The sequence below is a fragment of the Oncorhynchus masou genome, chromosome 29 (genome assembly GCF_036934945.1).
Source record: "Oncorhynchus masou masou isolate Uvic2021 chromosome 29, UVic_Omas_1.1, whole genome shotgun sequence".
NCBI classification, from domain to species: domain Eukaryota; kingdom Metazoa; phylum Chordata; class Actinopteri; order Salmoniformes; family Salmonidae; genus Oncorhynchus; species Oncorhynchus masou.
In genome coordinates this window covers 38303923-38327289 of record NC_088240.1, presented here as the reverse complement: position 1 = coordinate 38327289, position 23367 = coordinate 38303923, and the positions used below count along the sequence as shown (strand labels likewise).

The 23367-nt window shown below is 40.4% G+C and overlaps 1 protein-coding gene across 2 annotated transcripts; it reads left to right on the top strand.

The window, feature by feature from the left end:
- The first annotated feature begins 8282 nt into the window (after positions 1 to 8282).
- Positions 8283 to 23068, top strand: gad1a (glutamate decarboxylase 1a). Of its 2 annotated transcripts, none has more exons than XM_064944790.1 (17): positions 8283 to 8566; positions 9745 to 9825; positions 11592 to 11654; positions 14026 to 14166; positions 14995 to 15237; positions 15410 to 15500; positions 18016 to 18128; positions 18386 to 18501; positions 18762 to 18841; positions 18928 to 18982; positions 19493 to 19609; positions 19775 to 19839; positions 19942 to 20020; positions 20214 to 20363; positions 20526 to 20633; positions 21001 to 21090; positions 21204 to 23068. In XM_064944790.1, exons 2-17 carry the CDS (start codon positions 9750 to 9752, stop codon positions 21375 to 21377), a joined length of 1761 nt encoding a protein of 586 aa, XP_064800862.1. In that variant the 5' UTR covers positions 8283 to 8566; positions 9745 to 9749; the 3' UTR covers positions 21378 to 23068. The 2 variants fall into 2 exon arrangements, with proteins under 2 accessions (XP_064800862.1, XP_064800861.1); XM_064944789.1 differs by having other exon boundaries at positions 9653 to 9825.
- The last annotated feature ends 299 nt before the right edge of the window (positions 23069 to 23367 follow it).

Here is a 23367-nt window from a genome sequence, read left to right as displayed (position 1 = left end):
ATTTCAATTGGAGGTGTTATGAGCACCATATTGTTCTGTACGGCTTTTCTTCTGCTGTAGATTTCTTTAGAGAAATACATTTAGTTTACTTGGAAGTCTCACACATATTTCAGTTCAAAATCTAAACTAAAGTAAGGCATTGATTAGACTGTAGGTACTGTATCACCAAACAATCATAAATATTGTCGCAAAAAAAAAGCCATTGCAGGGCTCCTCTGAGAACAGTGAAGCACAGCTCCAAGCCTATAAACCTTGACATATCAGGGGGAAAAACTTTCAGAGCCATGACGGACCAAGCCCGGAGTACCTGTCATATGTACTCCGGGCTTGAGGCCCTACTGAAACTAATGCAGTGACCAGGTTTTGGGATCAGTTGAAACGGCCGGCCTTTTCAGCTGCAGAGCATGTTTGAAATAATATGCAGTCTAAATAAGTTTCCACTTAAATCATCCTGTAAACATCGAAATGTTGGACACATGAATGCAAATGGGTACTCTTGAGCCACAGGCATATTGAGGTTTTTCAACTTGGCCTATGCCTGAGATACAGTAACCCAGTGTTTGATTGAATTAGGGGACCTTAACACTAGGTACTTGAGACAATTCATATCTAAACACTTAATGAGATTGAGTGCTTCATCCAGCTTCCCCACGGGACATCTCCACATTCCACGGACAAACAATAGTCAGTACAGTCATCACACAAAAGACGGGAGGGAAGAGGAGGAGGGGGGGTATTGTAAACCAAATACATCGGTGGTGATCATTGAAAGGAGTCTTCACCATTTGAACTTTTAAGTCTTGATCCAAATTTCATTATCCTATTATGAAGCGAAGACTTCTAAGGATGCGTTGAACACATCCATGAAGGCTCCTAATGGCAGACAAAGGCTTTGTTGGCCACTGATTGGCTTTAAACGTCCAAGATAGCCATGATTATGGGGGGGGGGGGGGGGCATGCACGCACTGTAAAAATAAAGATATAGTTCTTTCAACTAAATGTTATTAAGTAACTGGTTTTCTGCTGGGTTTCTGTATAAGCACTTTGTGACACCTGCTGATGTTAAAGGGGCTTTCTAAATTCATTTGATTTGACATCCTTTTTTTGTTTACTGAACCTTTTGGTCAAAGTGTTACCTGAGCTTAACATTTTTAGTTGGCCCAAACTTAGCTCAAACGTGAGAAAACGGAGGCAAAATTTCAGTCGACTTAAAACGATGTTTGCACAAATGGCTCGTGTTCATTCAAATTATTATTTGGCCTAAAAAAAGGTTGTGGAACTAGTTACGTACACACAGTGCTTTAGACATACATTATTTTTAAACTTACATATTGACATACATGATTACATTGTGCTTGTTTATTTACACAGTAATTCATATTCAGCATGTCCTCACCTGGGATTTGAACTTGGTTTGGTTCACAACATTCCAGTCTTCCTGCTACAGTAGGTTTGTGGGTGTTATTTGTTTTTACTGTTTGGCTGTAAATACAAAGCCTACTCACTCCAGTAAGTTTAGTTGTATTGTTAGAATAGACTATTAGAGTCTGTCTGGTTATCCAGAGTTATTAACTTCCAAACCTTAAGATGATTGTTTGTACAATTATAACACATCCTTAGATTTGATCAAATAGTTAATTGTTTTGATGTTCTGTATCTCTTGACTTCACCTGACATATAGAGGTAAACATTTACATCAGTGCAGTTGCTTGTAAAATGTAATTTGGGAAGTGCTAATCTTGGCCTTATTGCAGAGAGATTCAACTCTACGATCCGATGAGATCCTGGAGCCTGCTGGTTTTCTGTTCTACCTGATAATGAATTGCACACACTTGGTGTCCCCGCTTTAAATCAGTCCCTGATTAGAGGGGAACAATGAACATATACAGTGGAACTGGCTTGGAGGTCTAGAGTTGAGTTTGAGGGCCCTATTGGTTTGGTAAAGAGGCTGGTAATCTTGTTTTGTTAATGGGTCTTGGGGATCTGACCATGGGCATCATATCAGCTGGAGGTGGAATGGTTCAGTTGTGCCAAACCCTTGGTGATAGGATGGGAAGTAGGAAGTACTAGTCTCCATAATACCCTAAAAAAAATGTTCTTCACCTTATGTAACTATACATGTGTCTGATATCCTGGTAGTAGCAGTAGCTTTGGTCTTGGTGGGATAGCTCAGAGTGTGGAGTGTGGTGGAGACTGGTGGAGTCTCCTCATGATGGTGACGCGATAAACCTCCTGAGGGCCTGTAAAACAGAGAGATGATGTGAGGTGGGGTGCAGGAACCAGGAAGACATGAGTGACAGGTAGATGTCGATGTATATATGCAGTGATTGGTTAGCGGGAGGAGTTAGGTGTGCTACTTGCTTCTGAACTTGAGCTATATTGAACTTATGATTGATTAATTAGGACAGCAGCAGAATCCGGAAGAGGACAAGTTCTGTACCACAGGGACCCACCACGAGTCTACTATGACAGGAAGCTGAGCCAAGGCTGAGGTTGAAATAAGTGACAAGACACAACACTTAACTTCCAACTGTTTTAACAAGTAGCTATGAACATGTACACATGACCTGTTAGCTCGTTTTCAGGATTCACCACCACACCACAGCAGTTAGCCTGTATTACTGTGTAATGTATTGGAAGTGATTTCAACACATAAGGCTTCATTTTCAGGGTTACACCATGACCACCTGGATCTCTGTCATAACCCAACAGAGGGACCGACTGTAAAGCCATGGGGGCATTGGAAAGATAGAGCCCACTTTCTCCCTTATCTCTAATTAGCACGTTATTGAACAAGTTATCTTGATAACTGTTGACGTATCATTGATTAGGCTGTGCTTGCAAAGATGAAATGTAGTCCATATTGAGGTGTAATGTAGCAATGTCTTATACTGTACAAAACGCCAACCATAGTAAAGCCACGTGAGGTTTACTTAATACCACTAATTTAATCATCTCAACACTCTTTCTCTCCAAAACATCTAGCCCAGCCATTTACCAATATCAAAAATGCTGAAACTCTTCAATAATCCATAGTATCCCCCAAGTTCAATATTGCACATTGGATATCAACGCTGCAGGTGGATGAGTGAATTACTAATAGGCCATGTGCAATACACTGGTACAATATAATGGTGTATTAGACCAATCCATTTACTAAACAACATTTCAATGACAGTGTCTTCAGTCGTGGTACTTTTTAGTTCTAACACATGGATGGCACCATAATGCCTTATTTATTCCCCTAAGGATCTTCTTTCAATCTTTACTCCCTTATCCAATTGCTTTTAACTCAATAAAGAAATAAAGGTTTCTTTTTCATTGTTTGATCATAATTCCTCAGATTTCAACTGGCTTTTTTGAGTCATTTACATTTTTATAAGAAAATTAAAGGATATAAGAAAATTAAAGGATTGTGTTTTTGCATATTTTAATTGGCTTTTAAGGAAAGAGGGTGCAGGGTATTTAACCGTGCAAAATTCTTAAATTGGATTCTAACTTTGACTTATTCTGGTAGGATAGAAAAAAAATGCATGATAGAGAGAGAATTTCATGCCATTTTGATGAAAAGGGATCTAAAAAAAGTCAGTACGTGACATTGTCTCACATCAAAACATATCAATTGCATGGTACATACAGTGCCTTCAGAAAGTATTCATAACCCTTGACTTATTCAACATTTTGTTGTTGAAGCCTGATCTCACCCATCTGCACACAATACCCCATAATGACAAAGTGAAAATATGTAAAAATGTTTGCTAATTTATTGAAAAAGAAATACAGAAATATCTCATTTACACAAGTATTCACACCCCTGAGTCAATACATGTTAGAATCACCTTTAGCAGCGATTACAGCTGTGAGTCTTTCTGGGTAAGTCTCTTAAGTGCTTTGCATTCCTGGATTGTACAATATTCTTTTTACAATTCTTCAAGCTCTGTCAAGTTGGTTGTTGATCATTGCTAGATCATTGCCATTTTCAAGTCTAGACTTCAAGTCAAGACTTTCAAGACGATTTAAGTCAAAACTGTAACTAGGCCACTCAGGAACATTCAATGTCGTTGTAAGCAACTCCAGTGTAAGCAAATTCAGTGTACATTTAGCCTTGGGTCTCAGGGTATTGTCCTGCTGAAATGTGAATTTGTCTCTCAGTGTCTGATGGAAAACAGACTGAACCAGGTTTTCCTCTAGGATTTGTCCTGTCCTAAGCTCTATTCTGTTTCTTTTTATCAACAAAAAAGCTCCCTAGTCCTTTCCAATGACAAGCATGCCATAACATGATGCAGCCACCAAAATATAAAGAGTGGTACTCAGTGATGTGTTGTGTTGGATTTGCCCCAATCATTTTTTACAGTTTTACTTTAGTGACTTGTTCCAAACAGGATGCATGTTATGGAATATTTTTACCGACTTCTTTCTTTTCACTCTGCCATTTAGGTTAGTATTGTTGAGTAACTAAAATGTTGTTGACCCATCCTCGGTTTTCTCCTATCACAGCCATTAAACTCTGTAACTGTTTTAAAGTCACCATTGGCCTCATAGTGAAATCCCTGAGCGGTTTCCTTCCTCTCCGGCAACTGAGTTAGGAAGGACACCTGTATCTTTGTAGTGACTGGGTGTATTGATACACCATCAAAAGTGTAATTAATGACTTCATCATGCATAAAGGGATATTCAATGCTTCATTTTGTTTTTACCCATCTGCCAATAGGTGGTCTTCTTTGTGAGACATTGGAAAGCCTCCCTGGCCTTTGTGGTTGAATCTGTGTTTGAAATTCACTGCTCGACTGGTGGACATTACAGATAATTATTGTATCCATGGAGTACAGAGGTGAAGTAGTCATTCAAAAATCATGTTAAACAGGATTATTGCACACAGAGGGAGTCAATGCAACTTATTATGTGACTTATTAAACACATTTTTACTCCTGCGCGTATCTAGACTTGACATAAAAAAAGGGTTTGAATACTTATTTTAATTCATAACTTTTACATTATGGGGTATTGTGTGTAGGCCAGTGACACAAAATCTCAAATTAACCTATTTTAAATTCAGGCTGTAACAGCAAAATGTGCACAAAGTCAAGGGGTGAATACTTTATGAAGGCACTGTATATCAATAAAAGTATATAACCTAGAATAACCTTGTTTCCCCAGATGGATGTATTGGTTTTATTCTTCACAAAGACCTACACATTCAGAGTCCTATGAATAAAACATAACCTTGAGAATCACGGTTATATCAAAACAACATATTTTGTGACACTGGTTTGAAAAGTTGTGTAAAAGGCTTGGATGTACCATTATGCCAACATCAGCGTGTACATCCAAATTGTTTATGGCTTCTTCTCTAGCCAAAGGATGCCACATTAGCAGAGCGAAGACATGAATGATTGCTGTGGCAAAGACGTTGATGCAGATGACTGTTGTGACACCATTGACACCCTCTGACAGCTAAGGGGAATCCTCTGACAGCTGCTCCTTCAGAGGAAGAAGGAAGAGAGAGAAGGATCCTACTTCCACATTCAGAAACAGTGAAGCACTCAAGTAAAGATGGCAGCAGTGTCATGGTGCCACTGGCTCTGTGACTGGGCTAGAGGTGAAAAGTGCATCATCAATTATAAACCAGGGATAGATGACCATGATAGTACGAGGTTCAAGTAGGGAAAATAATTCAAAATGTGTCTTGCATCTCATCACAAAGAAGGCACAGCATCACATAAGCCTTAGCCAGATGGGTTAACACAAACCTGCTACTTTTAGCTTGAGTGACCATACCGAGTCAGGACGTCTCAACTGAAAGACAGCACACTTTACAGGGAAGTGTCCCTATCACTACCCAAGGGCATTGGGGTCTCCTTCAGAGGGAAGAGTGTCCCCTCGGCCCTCTGACACTTCCAGAACCATCTGGTCTTTCATCCAGGTAATAGTAGATCTATCAACCCGGCTAGGGCAATTCTGCTTTGCAGATGAAAGACATCGTGGTCGTTTGACTGTATGACCATGGGGGATCTAACCTGATGTCCAAACCTCTCCACTGCTTCAACTGTTTTTTTCACTGAAATGGAACATACATTTTTGTTATCAACATTGAGCCTTTTCTCTAATAGGCCTAGTCTAGCTTTTGATGAGTGATGACATCATCAATAATAGAGACTCATTTATGAACGGTATTGCCTAGATGTGTTTTTAATGATCACATTCTCCTTAAATGGTTTACTATAGTGTTTCCCTTGGCATTCTGTGGGCAATCTCTCCGTGGTTATCATAGTTGCAATGTGGTTTCAACACTAGGGTTTGAGGTTTATCTGGTTTCAATGGTAGGAGGAAGCGCCATCTCCTGGAGACTGCTGTTAATAAGATCTATGCAACGCGATAAAGAGGACTGCATCCTTCACTTTCCTTTGGATGTCAATGAAGATCTGACGTCTGATTTTTAACGACTGCCACTTGATTAACGACTGCCACTATGATAAATGTATCAAAACAGATTAATCACAAACATGATACATTGGGATATTCAGGATCACATTGGCAGCATGTTGCCTATCACAATGACTTGAAAATTAGCCCAAATAGAGTTTGCCATAACAGGTCTGACAGCGTCAACTGGAAACCGTTGTAGGAGCTGTCCGGGTGCTGAAAACTCCATAGAAGCACAGCCAAGGTCCGCTGAGGTCACATGGGCTCAAGTGGGCTAAAAGGCGCTGCGTGGTCTGACGTCTGCATTGGCCTTGGAGCATTTTACGTTGCTAGGCTTCTGCAGAAGTCAAGGCATTCATACTTCTTGCGCTTCGCGGAGCAGCGCAGAGCTGTTCTGAAGGAAGTTGTCAAGGAAGTGTGTTTTGTATTTATACGGGACCTCCCGCCCCCACCTACGGTCAACCAACCATGTCATTGTGGAGCTATATGGCGCTATAAGGAGCAAAAATGTGCGAGGTGCACGCCAATGTGTAATGGACCTCAATTTGGCCTCTGCATGCCTCCTGTCAAATAACTTACATACATGGAGGGACCAGAACATCTGGTAACAATGTGGACACAGTGGATGGATAAGAGACACATTTTAATAACGTGTAGCACTGGAGGCTGGTGAGGGGAGGCCGGCTCATAATAATGTCCTGAAAAGAGGGAATAGAATGACACATGGTTTCTTTGATACCATGAGCCCATCCTCCCCAATTAAGGTGCCACCAACCTCCTGTGATGTGTAGACACATGTCTGAAAATCTGAGCACAATCAGAATATGGCCTAGATCAGGACATAGGACACATATTAGAACCAGGTATAAACAAGACTTCAGAGTCAGACATTTTGAATGGCTTTACTTATTGACCTTACAGCCAAACATAATACTTTGACCTTACGTATTGATTATGCAAGATACTAGATGAAGATTAAAATTCCATGTGTCCAGTATTTATATTAACGATAGTTTATGATGATGAATTTATATTTTAATTGACTGAAGGATTAAACCTGTAGTCTATAGCCTAGTCTATGAATAGCTTGTTCCTTCGAATCTTATTCTTGCGCACTGGGCCTATTCTTGTTCTGTTCCATTGCACCCATGCAGCTTTGGTATGTAGCAAATCTGATAAATGTGTTAGTTTATTATTAGATTCGTGAAGTATTTGCGGAGTGGCCCACTTCATTTTTGTGGAGTTCTGGGAGGAATCATTGATGATTCATTACTGCCACCTCGTGGATTTTGTTTTCACCTTTATGCACTGACTTTGAATTTCACTGTTTCTTTACCAAAAAACGTAAGAAGAATGTTGCGTTGTCATCTTAAAATTCGGACGAAAATAAGACATTATAACATTGGCCAAAATAGCCTACTTGTCTATAAATATCGTTATTGATAATATATTTATTGTAGCCTTCATCGAAAAACAGATGAAGCCATACACGCTGAGATTTCAACAAAACATGTTAATCCCACAGAAGAAGACCAACAATAACCTAAAAGGAGATGGCTCTTCTGATTATGGTTCCCGACTATTCCGATTTCACAAGAACAAGCCAAGGACCTCTCTCCTCCCCCCTCCTTCAACCCATATGAGCGTAATGTGTTGCATAGGATCAAACTTCCCAAGTCCAGGTTCGTGACCGGGATTCCAAATCAGTTTCCAAATCGAGGTATATAGCCTCAAAGGCTATCAAACACTTACCAAAAGTCACGTTATAGATGAAAGCGCCACTATTCTATGTACATTTTGCAGACAAAGCGGATCTGTTCGATATTGGGGGGGGGGGGGGAGAGAGAAATGTTCAGCACCAGAGGAGGTATTGGTGTGACTCATGCGTGCGTAGTAACGAATAAATAGTCAATGCACGCGGCTCTAAATATCAGCAAATCAAACGTAGGCTACTTCTCTAAAAAGGTCACTGTGGATGGGATTTTGTAGACTGATATTGAACTGATATTCAAAACCCTGTTTTTCTTGAAGTGTCAAAAGCGCACCAGACGTTGCGTTGCGTTGCCAACGGACTTTATTTCATCATCGTCCCATAGTTTCTTTCTGGGGCTCTACTTGGTCACCTGTACCCACCCTCAGCACGGTAAGATGTTTTTTAACAGGGATTATTATCTTACAAGAGCTGGATGAGTGTGCTTTGTTCATTAAAGCTTCATGATAAATTGACGTATGAGGCTCAAACAGGTGTTTTAACATCGTTCATAAACGATTTGTACGATAGACACAGAGAACAATACAGGCTATGCATAATATTTGTTTGCTGATATTAAAGTTATTGATTGATAAAATTGTGGTATCATTCAACTACAGTTCTTTGAGCTTTGACGGAGGGTTTTTCATTGCATGGGCATGCTTTTCCTTGAAGTGACATTGACCTGGATAAGGGTCATCACTATTTACAAATCATCCTCTTAATTGAGGAGTCACTATCCTGTTTGTCAATCAATTGTGTTAACGTAGCATATTTTCTGTCATGATTATAAAATGAATACGTCATTTATCTGAGGTTTGACAGTTCACCTAATTTGCCTATGTGATAAATCACCAGTTTAGCTGTTAATGGCATAGTTGATCATTTATCAAGGCTAATTCAGTATTTTCACTTTCAATACATAATATTTTAGGGTTAAACTATTTGTTGCCCAACTCCCCGGGTTGCCTTCCTATCATCAAAAGCATATACATATATAACTCTCTGAAAACAAAGAAATGCACTTGCAGTGATGCCTCATTATCCACATTGACAGCAGAGATCAGGTTGTGGAACGGATTGGCGAGGATTAATGAGCATCATTGTCGATGATGATTTGATAAAGCCTAATGAAATGTATTGTATTTATAGCCAATAAGTTATTTAGCCTTTTTTTTTGACTCTCATATCTGTCGCCTATGGATTCAGGAAAAAATAATGTGCACTGCAGCCTCAGCCAACCTGTTAATTGATGTTTGAGAATAATTGTAGGCTACTCTGGCTGCCAGACGATGTCGTAGACATGTCTGTCGTGTCCTGTCTCCTTGCTTATTCGTAGTTGTGGATATTTATGTCAGATTTTGAATGAGGGATCGATCTTAAAATATCATTCATACAATTAAAATAGCCTCGATAGGCATGCCATTATTTATATATTTTAAGGCTCAGAGACAGCTATTCTTTCTACTCTCCTTGCAGTGAATGTGACTTTTCATCTTGAATAAAATAAGAAAGGTTTCGCAGAAAGTGACAGCGAGCTTTGGAGTGAGGGCATTTGTACTGTATCTTAGGAGTGATGGCGGCGTCTGCACCTTCCTCGTCTGGCAACGAACCGGATCCCACCTCGACAAATTTACGACCACCAGGCTCAAGTAGGTCCATCACAGATAAAACGCTATTTCACTTGTGCTATTTACTTTGTGGGCAATGCCATTAATCATTTCCACGGAGGAAAAAAAACTGTACCATTCTAAATGCCTCCCACGCAACAAATCACCGCATCATTGCATGCGCAGCAGACCTCCCGGCATCTGCTTGATAGACGGATCTTGCTGTCAAAATCGGTTGATGTCCTCTAAAAACATGAACTGAAGCAATTAGAAAATACTAATGGCTAGGCTAGTACCATCCTGTCGGTATTGATAAATGCAAAAATCCCAAAAGTATTTAACATAATCTTCCAAAAACATATACAGCCTTCTTGAATTATTATTCTGCTGTTATAAGCCTATTATTATTATTATTATTATTATTATAATTATTATTATTGCCTTCCATAAAAAGACTATAGTAGGCTATATTTGTCAGTGTATTTATTCCGTCTTGGTTGAATAAAAAGTGAGAGTGAATGTAATGCTAATTTATTATGTGCAAAGTGGCGTTAATTGTAGACACACTAAATTGGCCCTAATGGCATGTGTTCAAGCACCTTATTGTACCTTCAGCTGAGGGGGGATGTAGAGATGTAAGCGGCCAACAGTGCTGCCTCAATACTTTTTATTATCCAAGAGCTATTGAAGACAAACATAACTAACCTATAGCCTCGGCTACATTCCAATTAGTTGTCCAAGCACATTAATATTTTGATGGAAAGCACGCCATAAATGTCCTATTTTTCCTCACATACAACCATAAAGCTCTGATTTGATATAGACTACACTCCAATGTAAATTATGCATTTGCAAAGGTAAAAGATTAAACCACGAAATTGTATTTGACGTCAGATCAGAGTTAAATGTAGAAAAACTGCACCTCCGTTTTTCTCACCAGAAAAGGGATTCAGTCAGTGCTGAATTTGCTTGCAAAACTGTGCTTGCTTTGGGCTTGATGGTGTGACAAAGCCATGAGACTGTTGTCGTGCCAGTATTAGGCAACAACTATTAATGTGCAACTTCAATTGTGTCTGTATCTCTTTTGACATCAATGCATAATACGCGAAAATCCGAATTATGCTCGTGGATCTCAAGTTTATTCCACCCATAATTGCCATAATTATTTGGCATTATACACGTCTTATTTCAGATATTTCTGTTGCCTTTGCATTTGTCTTCATGGGTGTAACATTGGCGTAGATTTGGTCCAGATATATGTGATTAGTTATCCTAAGCAGCGGTTAAACGTCATTCTATGTGGAGCTGTCTGTCCCCTCCACTGGCCGCTTTTCCAGGGTCAATTTCAACAGAATTCTTAAATTCCTAGACCCCCCCCCCCTCCTCACACACAGACACTCAACAACTCCCCACCTCCCCAATTTAATCCAAGGAAGCCCTTGATAGCGACGTAATGCTCAGCCCTTTTTGTCACTGGCCAATGTCTGGTGATGCATGTCTGATCTTTTCAGCATCTTCTCACCCAATTAGTTCATTTGCACAGTCAGAAATGGCTAAATCGTGGAATGATCAGCTGAAATGCCACGTTATAGGCCTATGGCCATAGTGGTATCATTGGGATAGAGCAGATGAATTAAAACACACACACACAGATACATGTTAATTGATAGTCGTATGCATTGTTTTATCCAACATGCTTCAATATTTTCCCATCCATCACTTTGAGTTTGGGAGTATTTTTGCAGAAATAATATACACTTGAGGCCTAATGCAAGGGCCTTCTCAATAGTTTTCCAAAATTATTTTAGGCTATGACGCTTGGTGTGGAGTTGCTCACGGATGTTCTAGAAAATTGGGAATGAAGATATGTGGTAAGTTTACTATTTTCATGTCATTTATTTTCGTGGACCTCATAATACATGTTCATGTAGGCTTTTGTTCTTAAGTGTCTTTTAGAATGCAATTAGTCCTACGTCAAATAATTAACTGAAGAAATATCATAGGTTACATAATGTAGGCTATGTTTCATATTTTATGTGTTTCTCAGTCGAGCAAGCAGACCATTCTGATATCTGATGAATAGGCTATTAGCCATACTGTTTTGGGCTAATACACAAAGACTGTGAAGCTTGGGCGGCTGTGATTACCTTCTGCCCCTTTCTTCTCTGGTCGCATGAGTGGATTTTCCTGCAGAAAGAATCAAAATGGCCATATTGATTATTACCACTGAATTTATAGTAACAAACCTGTTTTTTAATCAATATTAAAATCAGTTTGAAAAACAGCAGAGACTAGCTATTGGTCCAAAAATAACTATAGGTCTAGGTTGGCACTTCCCAAAATGGAATATGAGCTCTCTTTAATCTTGGATATATTTTCAGTGTGTGTGTTTTCTTACCTTGCTTTAAAAAATATAGAATTCTTAATCAAATCGTACTATTGCGCCCTCTTATGGCCTACCTTGAAAAACAAATACGTTTGCCAATGCTTAATGACCTTGGAATAAACAAAAAGCCGGCTAAATTATGCAACCCTCTTTTCATAATTTTTAGGTAATTTCGACTGAAACATGAACATGTACAGTTGATTTTACATTGTAGTTATCCACAAGTAAGATAGCCTATCTTTGTATTTGCTGAGCCAAATCTTAATATCTTATTATACGCACCTGCCTTTGTCTTTTTCTCAAAATATATCGGTAGCCTCTGAGCGGGTGTCATTTATTAAAGAGCTATATTTGGTGGAATGATTGGAATCGGTCCTTATCATGATGCGAGTCCATCAGAAGAGAAAAGATTACTCTCATCGCGATAGTCATCTTTTCTGCTCCAGGGAACTCAAATCGCAATTCGTCAAGGTTCTGTTTTGCAGAGATAGTAGGACTACTGTCTATTTTCTCCACTATACGCACCGATTAAGTGGAAGCAAAATGCATTAGCCCTATCTGATATGGCCAAGCGTTGAGTCTATTGTTATTGAGCCATCAGGGCCAATCAAGGACCAACAGTATAGGCCTATTTGCATTTTACCAGGCAAGTCAATTAAGAAGAAATTCGTATTTACAATGACGGCCCTATGGGCCTCCCATTCACGGCCGGATATGATACAGCCTAGATTCGAACCAGGGCGTATGTGGTGATGCCTCTTGCACTGAGATGCATTGCCTTAGACAGCCGCGCCACTCGGGAGCCCAACTCAAAGGACAAATCAAGTTTGATGTTTCAATACGATATTTATGCCATTTTTACGTTTTGGTTTTATCTGATTCACTATATAGGCCTATAGGCCCGTTTTCCACTTTTCATCTCTGTTTATTAAGTGCAATGATATTGGTTTAAAAACCACATCAAATGCTTGACCTAGTGAAATATTGGATTTATGCTTATTCGGGGTATAATCTAACATATCCTTTCTGAATGTGAAATAATACAATTATCTACAAGTAGTCCATATTGAAAACGAAATAAAAATAAATTAACAGTAAAAATACTTCCAACTATTATCTCCTGATACACTTTTATGTAGTTTTATTTATTACTCTAAAAGGGTGTGGGATATGGCATATCATTTCACATCTTGTAGGCCTAGCTAGTTTATCTGAAATATTGCGTTGTTGATTTGCATAATAAGATCATAAATAAGATCACATTGCAGGACTTTGTATTACCAATAATCTTAGCAGAATATTTGGAATAGGTGTTCTTTTTTTCGAAGGCCAACCTAGAAATACATTTTTGAAAAACCAAAAAAAAATCGGTATAGGTTAATAAATAAGAATTGAGTTAATGTGGTGTCCTCCACAAGTCTATGAGCAGATAGCCTATAAAATGTCCCATATATCATCACAGCCCAGTCCAACTATTAGGTCTGAGATCAGGCTTTAATGACATCGGTTCACTTCATTGTGTGCTCTTCCCTGCTTACTGAAGTGGAATCTGTCGGAGGGAATTAATACGAATTTACAGCTACGCGAAATGACGGCTATTTGTTTTTGCTTGACTGGCTTTTGGTGCTGCTGTCACTGGGCTCAACCTCCCACTGACTCTTCCTCCCATAAAAAGGCTTCCCTGGACAGGATGGGAATTTTCTCAAAACCAACCCACACCACGTCATTGTCAGCTCAATCAGTGAGAGACATTTAGGCATGTGTTTTGTGTAAAAAGGGTGTCATCAAAATGTTTGGGATTGGGAGTGATGATAGTAATCACTCATTTCAATCCTCTGCCCCTTGCAACAATTTAGGATTTCTGCAGAAGAACAACAACCTCGAGGAGAAGATTAGTTCCTTCAAGGAAAGATCGTCTAAGGACCTGCTGGATAACAGCGACAGGGATTCCCGTTTCAGACGCACGGAGACGGACTTTTCCAATCTATTTGCTAGAGGTAGATGTCCAGATTATTTTCATTATGGGAAACGTAGGCCTATGCATAAAAAGGATGTAGGGAACTTGTTGATGTTCGCTTTGTTCAGTTGTTTTACATGGAACATGAGTCAATTTATAATAATAATAATAATATATCCCATTTAGCAGACGCTTTTGTCCAAAGCGACTTACAAGTCGGCTGGGGCCACTACTTTTACATATGGGTGGCCCTAGCGGGAATCGAACCCACGACGCTTGGCGTTGCAAGCGCCATGCTCTACCGACTGAGCCACACAGGTGCTGGGTGGCTCAAATCTTAAATGTTGTTACTGATGCAAAGATTTGATCGGGTTTCAATTTAGTCATGTTTGATGATAAAATGTCTTTTTGTTTTGTTTTTGTAAAACTTTTTGTGGAAAATAAGAAAACCCTAAATCATTAGGTTGTTAGTAATTTAAATTGAATTGATTGCTATACCTATTTGAAATCAATATTCACCATTTGGTTTACCATAATGACGAGCTAGATCAAGTTGTAATAGCTGTAAAATAGCATAGGCTACTCAGGGAAACTCACTGGAGAAATACCAAAAAGGCTAATTTGTTTGTTGCTGGAAATGACATTCTAATTTATATAATTTATACCAGCTTTAGAGAGGAAAACCAAATAAATAGTTTACAAGATGTGAAGTAGAATGAAGTCATGACACATTCCACAGAAGATTGTGAAAGTAAGCTCTTAAAAACATCCTCAAGTGAGGAAGGATGCAAACAAAAGTGATGGATTAAAGTTTTCGAAAATGTGAAAAACACAAATACTGTTGACATTCTTCAATTTCTCACCCTAGATTTATTACCAGCTAAAAATGGAGAGGAGCCAACTATGCAGTTTTTGTTGGAGGTGGTGGATATTCTCACAAACTACGTCCGAAAGACCTTCGACAGATCCACCAAGGTCCTGGACTTCCACCACCCCCACCAGCTGCTGGAAGGCATGGAGGGCTTCAACCTGGAGCTATCTGACCAACCTGAATCTCTGGAGCAGATCCTGGTGGACTGTAGGGATACCCTGAAATATGGAGTGAGAACAGGTGAGGACAGAGGAGACAGTGGCAGAAAGAAAGGCTAACCCCCCAGCACAATCAATATCTCTCTCATTTGTCTACAATGTGGTTTAATGATTACAGATGATCCCATAGTTGAATGATGAAGCTTTCATGAGAAATGTATTAAAAGACAAATGGTGTTGTCTCTCCCTTCCAGGTCACCCCAGGTTTTTCAATCAGCTATCTACTGGCTTAGACATCATTGGCTTGTCAGGAGAATGGCTCACCTCCACTGCAAACACTAACATGTGAGTGGTCTTTATCTCCCCACAGTTATTACACATTTGTTATGATACGTTTATACGTGTTTATTAGTGAAAGTCACAGGAACTTTACAATTTTGGAAATATGTGTATAGTATTAAAGTAGTCCTGTCGATTTTGTAAACAATGTGCCTAAACAAAGGATCTTATTAAGAGTTGCGTAATATAGTTTTCGTTTTAGGCTGGGGATTGTGATAAGAGGTTGAAGGATCTCATTAGGCAGAGAGTGGATTTCGTTTGGTTTAAGGTACGTCTGGCGTTGAAGAAAAATGGCAATTCCTACCATTTCAAATGGCCTCTGAAGATTTCGTTTGAAGATGAAGATCAGTGGAAGTGACATATTTAGGGCCTTTCATAAGCTTCTAAGTGAAAGATCCCAAGGATGCTCTTACAGACTTCCTTTTAAGCAAGCAAAAAGGGAGAGTTGTGTGAGTTCACTATCTGTTTGCTTTATTGTTGTTGTTGACCGACACTGTGGCTGTAGTCAGATAATACAGCCCTGCAGGCAAACTAAATTGCATATTGATTAGCATTCAAAGTTATATTGGGTGGTTGTTTTATGGAATGCTCTTTGCCTCAGAGATTTTATGGAATGCTCTTTGCCACAACAGAATGAGATATGCCCCTGAGATCTTCTGCGCAAATGTGAACAATAGACAATTGTGATTCAATATTGCTTTTCCTGTGGCAAAGGAAATCTGTAAGAGACAGCATGGCGATACACCAGGTGCCCAGGGACTTGTCCAAGAGAAACGTTGATGCTTCGTTGGCCATGGACTATTGTTGACCAGTACACACAGATTACCAGCTGAGGCTGCCAAGTCAGTTAAGCCACTGGTCAGAGTGTATCAGCTGCTGTAAAATGCTGATCTTGTCTATGATGTCAGCCTGGGAACCCATCACAGCATTGTAAAATCAGCATTACAACAAAAAATATTGTGTTGTGAACATTGATAACACATTGCATTTCTGAGTGGTAATAACCAGAGTAATCTGTGTGGTCATGGTCAATTTCCATACATTTTTTTGGGCCTAAACACAGCATAGAAATACAAGCTCACCACCAAGGCTTGTCTTCTTCATGTCAGGGATTCAATTATTCATTTTGCCTGGCCCCTGACTTAATTAAAGGGTCAAAACATGGCCTGGCTGACTTGACCTTCTATGTATTGTACTCCTCAAAGGATGTATCCTTCTTTGCTCCTAGTGTTTTGAAGAGTGTTTAGTTGGTCCAGCTCATGGGATTGATATGGTGCTGAAGATCTCCTGGTGAGAGTGTTGTCACCCCGTGTATGCTATATAGCAACACTACTGTAGATGAGTTGAATCAGAGGGTTGGCTCTGACTGCATCCATATTTGTTATTTGCATGAGCTAATTACTCCATCATCATTAATTACCCCTGACACGTATTGATTCCCACTACTAGGTTGACAATCACGTCCCAGGGTTATCATCAGGATCACTCTACATAAGTGAGCAAGTGCAAATTCATTTGGGACAATAGCTCCGGACTCATTTTAAACATTTCTGGTGGATATGATGAGCCAGAGAACAAAACAAAATAAGTGCTGTGTGTATGGCACAGTGTGATACACTGCATTGCCCCACTAATGCATTGACTCATTGCATGAATAGACAGGCAGTGTAATGAGAAGAGCATTGGGCGGGACATAGTGACGATAGATGAGTTAGATGGAGATCCATTTCATTCTACTTTGATCTTGCACCGCCCTGGAGGAAGTTTCTAATGATATGGAAACAATGTTGTGATTGTGATTGTGATTGAATAAACATGATCGTAAGGATATAATTCCTATTCTAAAAGGAGAAACGACCATTCTTCCATCATTACTCTCTGTGAGACGGGCCATGATGGTAATATACTGTTTTAATTCAAAACACATTGAAAACAAGCTCCGTGGAAGCTGGCCTCAAGACTAACCTCAGACGCAAAGGCAATGACGCTCTCATTGTGTTGCCTCACGTTTCTAGCCTCTTCTTCTTGCTAACTCAGAGACAGGCGCTCCCCTCTTGGTGGAATATTCTTAATGGACTTCAGACTATGTGACATTGATGTTCTTTCTCATTCCACTGCAACAAATGGTATCCGTAATACAATGTAACAGAGATATCACTGAATCGCGACGGCGTTGAAAGTAGTAAGCGTGTTCCATTCTTTTCTCTGGCTTCAACGTGGCATTGCTCAATATACACATTAAGAAACATATGTAATGATAATTCAACAAAACAACACAATTTAAATCTATTTTGCACAAAATAATAGAAAAAATAAGCTACAATTATTGGCCTTTATCACAATGGTGATGCATGGTGATGCCTTATCCTGGGATTTTGCCACCTGCCTTCATTGAATCTGTTGTTGTCAATATAGACAATGTAGATATGAGAAATGCATGACAATATAAGAGTTCAAGGCCAGTGATAGAATGGATTTCTATTGGTAGTGGGTAACTGGAGACAGGTGCTCTGTATTTCAGGTTCACCTATGAGATTGCCCCAGTCTTCGTGCTCATGGAACAGCTGACGCTGAAGAAGATGAGGGAGATCATTGGCTGGCCTGATGGAGAGGGCGATGGGATATTCTCACCAGGTGAGTGCGAAGCCAATTCTGATGAACAGTTATGAATTCAGCCATGCCTTGAGAAACTGAGGTGGGAATAAACCTACCGTTACAGATGAAGATTCCTTACACAAGATTCCTTACACAAGATTCCTTACACAATATTCCTTACACAAGATTCCTTACACAAGATTCCTTACACAAGATTCCTTACACAAGATTCCTTACACAAGCCTTCAGATAATCAAATGCAGTTTAGTGAAAGATTGTATGCAACGTTTGTGCAGGTGGAGCGATATCCAACATGTACAGTGTGATGATCGCCCGCTACAAGTTCTTCCCTGAAGTCAAGACCAAAGGCATGACTGCTGCCCCCAGACTGGTGCTCTTCACCTCCGAGCATGTAAGTCTCATCCAACATCAATTTCCGCAGCAGAACAGGTCTCCAGTCTCAGAAGCAGTATTGTATTACCAAGACAACGTCTTATTGTTATTTATTGTCACTGCTTGATTGACCCTGTCTATTCTGTATAAAGGGTTCGTGGCATGCCTAATTCAAAGCAACACAACAAATACAACCATTGGACAGTACATCAGCTGACTATATGCCAGAGCTCAGCTGATAGGTTCGTAGTCTAATGTCATGATCATGTGTTTTGTCAGAGCCACTACTCTATAAAGAAAGCCAGTGCTGCTCTGGGCTTTGGAACAGAAAACCTGATCCTGTTGAGCACAGATGAGAGGTTTGTGGAGCCATGTCCAATTTACTGCACTGAATGAAACAACCCAGTGAGAACATCCCTTTGACGTGTCTTGTTTGCTTCACTAGAGGGAGAGTCATTCCCGCTGATTTGGAAGCCAAGGTCATCGATGCCAAGGCGAGGGTGAGTTTTCAAACTGTCAGCCAATCAACTTCAAACTGTGGATTCGTATCCCCCGAAGACATGAAATACCTTCCGTTTGTTTCTGCACAATGATGCGATGCACTGACACAGAATTCAAATGAGAACAGCTGCCTAATATGAATCTAGTCATCTGAATGCTCCGGTCGTCAGGTAATCTTTCATGTTTACAAAATAACAAAACAGGTCTATTTTCATTTTAGGGTTAGTACTTATGCCTCCTTAAGTATTATCTTACCCACTGCCACTAGCTCCAAAGCACAGTCTCCTGAAGCTAGTTCCGTTACAGGAGAGAGGTGATAGCAGGCTGTCTGCAATGGACGTGCAGTTCTGGGGTTACAAAGGCTCGCACAAGAGAAATAGTCCAATGTCATTTAAATCTGCTCTAACCTGTTCATAGTATGTCAAAGATTACAGAAACAGAATGCAACCATTTCAATTCACTCCAACAACACAAGGCTCCATATTCATTCTCATGGTGTATGCTTGCAGGGTTGTGTCCCAATGTTCGTGAATGCTACAGCTGGTTCCACAGTGTATGGAGCATTCGATCCCATCCACGAGATTGCAGACATCTGCGAGAAATACAACATGTGGTTACATGTGGATGTAAGTGCGTCTTCCTACTACGGATACAGCAAGGTTGTGGTGACATCGATCATTTCAGGGTTAAGTGCAACACATTTCAATGGTCGGCTGAGCTTTAGTTTGAACATATAAGCCACCTGCCGTGTCCAATCCTTATCCTCAAAACAAACTGTTGTCTTTGTTCAGGGTGCATGGGGAGGAGGCCTACTGATGTCCAGGAAGCACAGGCACAAGCTGTGTGGCGTAGAGAGGTAGGCTACAGCCCTGAGAAGATATCCTTTTTTAAACCAATCACACACACTCATTGATGGGGACCGTGGCCTGCATTTACAGTCCGTGTTACATGTTTGCAGGGCCAACTCGGTCACCTGGAACCCTCACAAGATGATGGGTGTGCCACTGCAGTGTTCTGCCATTCTGGTCAGAGAGAGGGTAAGAGCAATACGGATAGATGGGTCATCATCCCTTATGGTGTGAATGCCACGAAACCACACTTAAAGTTAAGTCGGAGGTCACAGAGTGTTGGCTACAAGTCTTATGAGTATATCCCAGTTTGAAGGCACCGTTGAATGTCACGTCTCTGCCTTTCGTCCGTGTCCGTTAACCACACCATTGATCTTTGCAGGGAGTTTTATCAGGCTGTAACTCCATGTGCGCTGGCTACCTCTTCCAACCAGACAAACAGTACGATGTATCGTACGACACGGGGGACAAGGCCATCCAGTGTGGACGACATGTAGATATCTTCAAATTCTGGCTCATGTGGAAAGCGAAGGTAATGTGCACATATCTGTCCAAGCAATACTTAGTCAGGCTTTAAAGCGTTAGCATGGAACAGGGATTGATCTTGGATGCTGATCTTGGCTCATGGAACAGAAAAAGGGTAGTTCTTGGTATGAATGATCTTTCTATGTTTTGTGTATTTCCACTCCAACAGGGAACAATAGGGTTTGAACAGCACATCGACAAGTGTTTGGACCTCTCGCATTATCTCTACACTAAAATAAAGGGTCGCGAGGGCTATCAGATGGTGTTCGATGGAGAGGTGAGATTTTTATCCCTTCATTTTCTACTTGGTTCTGTTCCCAAAAACAGCATTATCTTCAAATGGATTACCCTAATAAAGCATCAGTGGAATTACATATCTGATTAATATGAACTCATTAACTGAGATGCCCAATAGTATTCTGAGCAACACAATGTAGTGAGGCAGGCCAACTCTCCTCCCTGTCTGCCTATAGAGGTGGTGCTAGGCTTTAGAATCCCCAGTTGAACTCCTTGTGGATTTATGAACTTGCCTTGCAAGAGCCTCAGATCTCAATTTGGTCTCTTAGTGAGGTTGGCTACTTCTTCTTTAGACACTCCATTGAGTAAAGACACGGACAAACAATGTTGCCGTTTTCTTTCCACAGCCCCAACACACGAATGTCTGCTTCTGGTACCTTCCGCCAGGCATTCGTGACATGCCCGATGGTCAGGAGAAGAGGGAGAAGTTGCATAAGGTAAGGAGTAAAGGACTCGTCAGCTTCGGCCCATGAAGACTATATTCTGTATTCAGATGAGACAGCACTGACCTACTGTACATTTCTCTGAATTGTCCTTGCCTCTAAACCAGGTGGCCCCCAAGATCAAGGCATTGATGATGGAGTCTGGAACTACCATGGTGGGCTACCAGCCTCAGGGAGACAAGGTCAACTTTTTCCGAATGGTCATCTCCAATCCTGCCGCCACCAGGTCAGATATCGACTTCTTGACCGATGAGATTGAGAGACTGGGGCAGGACTTGTAATGGCCACACCCATTAGGAGGATGTTGCCCTTTGACCTTTCGTTCTCAGCTTTGTCATGTCCAGCTCTAAAAAGACCCTGAGCTACACTGAGCTTCATATTCCTGTTGTCTCTTGACCAATCATGTAGGACTTTGAATCTTCAGCTGCTTATAGGTCTTTTTAGACCACAGGTAACCTTCAGAATAATAAATGTGGGTCTCATATGTTTCCTGTCTGTTCTGTCTTTTAGCAGTGACTATGCCATTGTTAGATTTAACTATTGTACAGTATAGCCTATGTCAGAGAATACATATTCACATACTGAGTGACCTTGAGCGACCTTTTCAGTAGAGACAGAGGACAATGCAAGGCACCTCATGGCATAGATATGTACAGTATTGTAATATACAGTACTAGTCGAAAGTTTGGAGACACCTACTCATTCCAGGAGTTTTCTTTATTATTACGATTTTCTATGTTGTAGAATAGTAGTGGAGACATCACAAGTATGAAATAATACATATGGAATCATGTAGGAACCAAAAAGGTGTTGAGATTCTTCAAAGTAGCCACCCTTTGCCTTGATGACAGCTTTGCACAGTCTTGGCATTCTCTCAACCAGCTTCATGAGGAATGCTTTTCCAACAGTCTTGAAGGAGTTCCCACATATGCTGAGCACTTGTCTGCCTGCTTTTCCTTCACTCTGCGGTCCAACTCATCCCATACCATCTCAATTGGGTTGAGGTTGGGTGATTGTGGAGGCCAGGTCATCTGATGCAGCACTCCATCACTCTCCTTCTTGGTCAAATAGCCCTTACACAGCCTGCAGGTGTGTTGGGTCATTGTCCTGTTGAAAACAAATGATTGTCCCACTATGTGCAAACCAGATGGGATGGCGTATCACTATAAAATGCTATGGTAGCCATGCTGGTTAAGTGTGCCTTGAATTCTAAATAAATCACAGACAGTGTCACCAGCAAAGCACCCCCAGACCATCACACCTCCTCCTCCATGCTTCACGGTGGGAACCACACATGCGGAGATCATCCATTCACCTACTCTGCATCTCACAAAGAACCAAAAATCTCAAATTTGGACTCATCAGACCAAAGGACAGATTTCAGATTTTAGGCCTTCAATGTCCATTGCTCGTGTTTCTTGGCTCAAGCAAGTCTCTTTTTCTTATTGGTGTCCTTTAGTAGTGGTTTCCTTGCAGCAATTCGACCATGAAGGCCTGATTCATGCAGTCTCCTCTAAACAGTTCATGTTGAGATGTGTCTGTTACTTGAACTCTGCATTTATTTGGGCTGCAATCTGAGGTGCAGTTCACTCTAATGAACTTATCCTTTGCAGGAGAGGTCTCCTTTCCTTGGCAGATCCTCATGAGAGCCAGTTTCATCATAGAGCTTGATGGTTTTTGTGACTGCACTTGAAGAAATGTTCAAAGTTCTTGATTTTCCATACTGATTGACCGTCATGTCTTAAAGTAATGATGGCCTGTTGTTTCTCTTTGCTTATTTGAGCTGTTCTTGCCATAATATAGACTTGGTCTTTTACCAAGTAAGGCTATCCTCTGTATACCACCCCTACCTTGTCACAACACAACTGATTTGCTCAAATGCCTTAAGGAAAGAAATTTAACAAGGTACACCTGATAATTGAAATGCATTCCAGTTGACTACCTCATGAAGCTGGTTGAGAGAATGCAAAGAGTGTGCAAAGCTGTCATCAAGGCAAAGGGTGGCCACTTTGAAGAATCTCAAATATAAAATATATTTTGATTTGTTTAACACTTTTTCTGGTTACTACATGATTACATATGTGTTATTTCATTGTTTTGATGTCTTTACTATTATTCTACAATTTAGAAAACGGTAAAAATACATTTATTTTAAAAGAAGAAAAAACCTTGAAGGAGTAGCTGTGTCCAAACTTTTGAATGGTACTGTATATATATTATAATGTACTGAATATTGGTGCTGTGTGTTGTCCATGTAGTTATTAAGCCAGG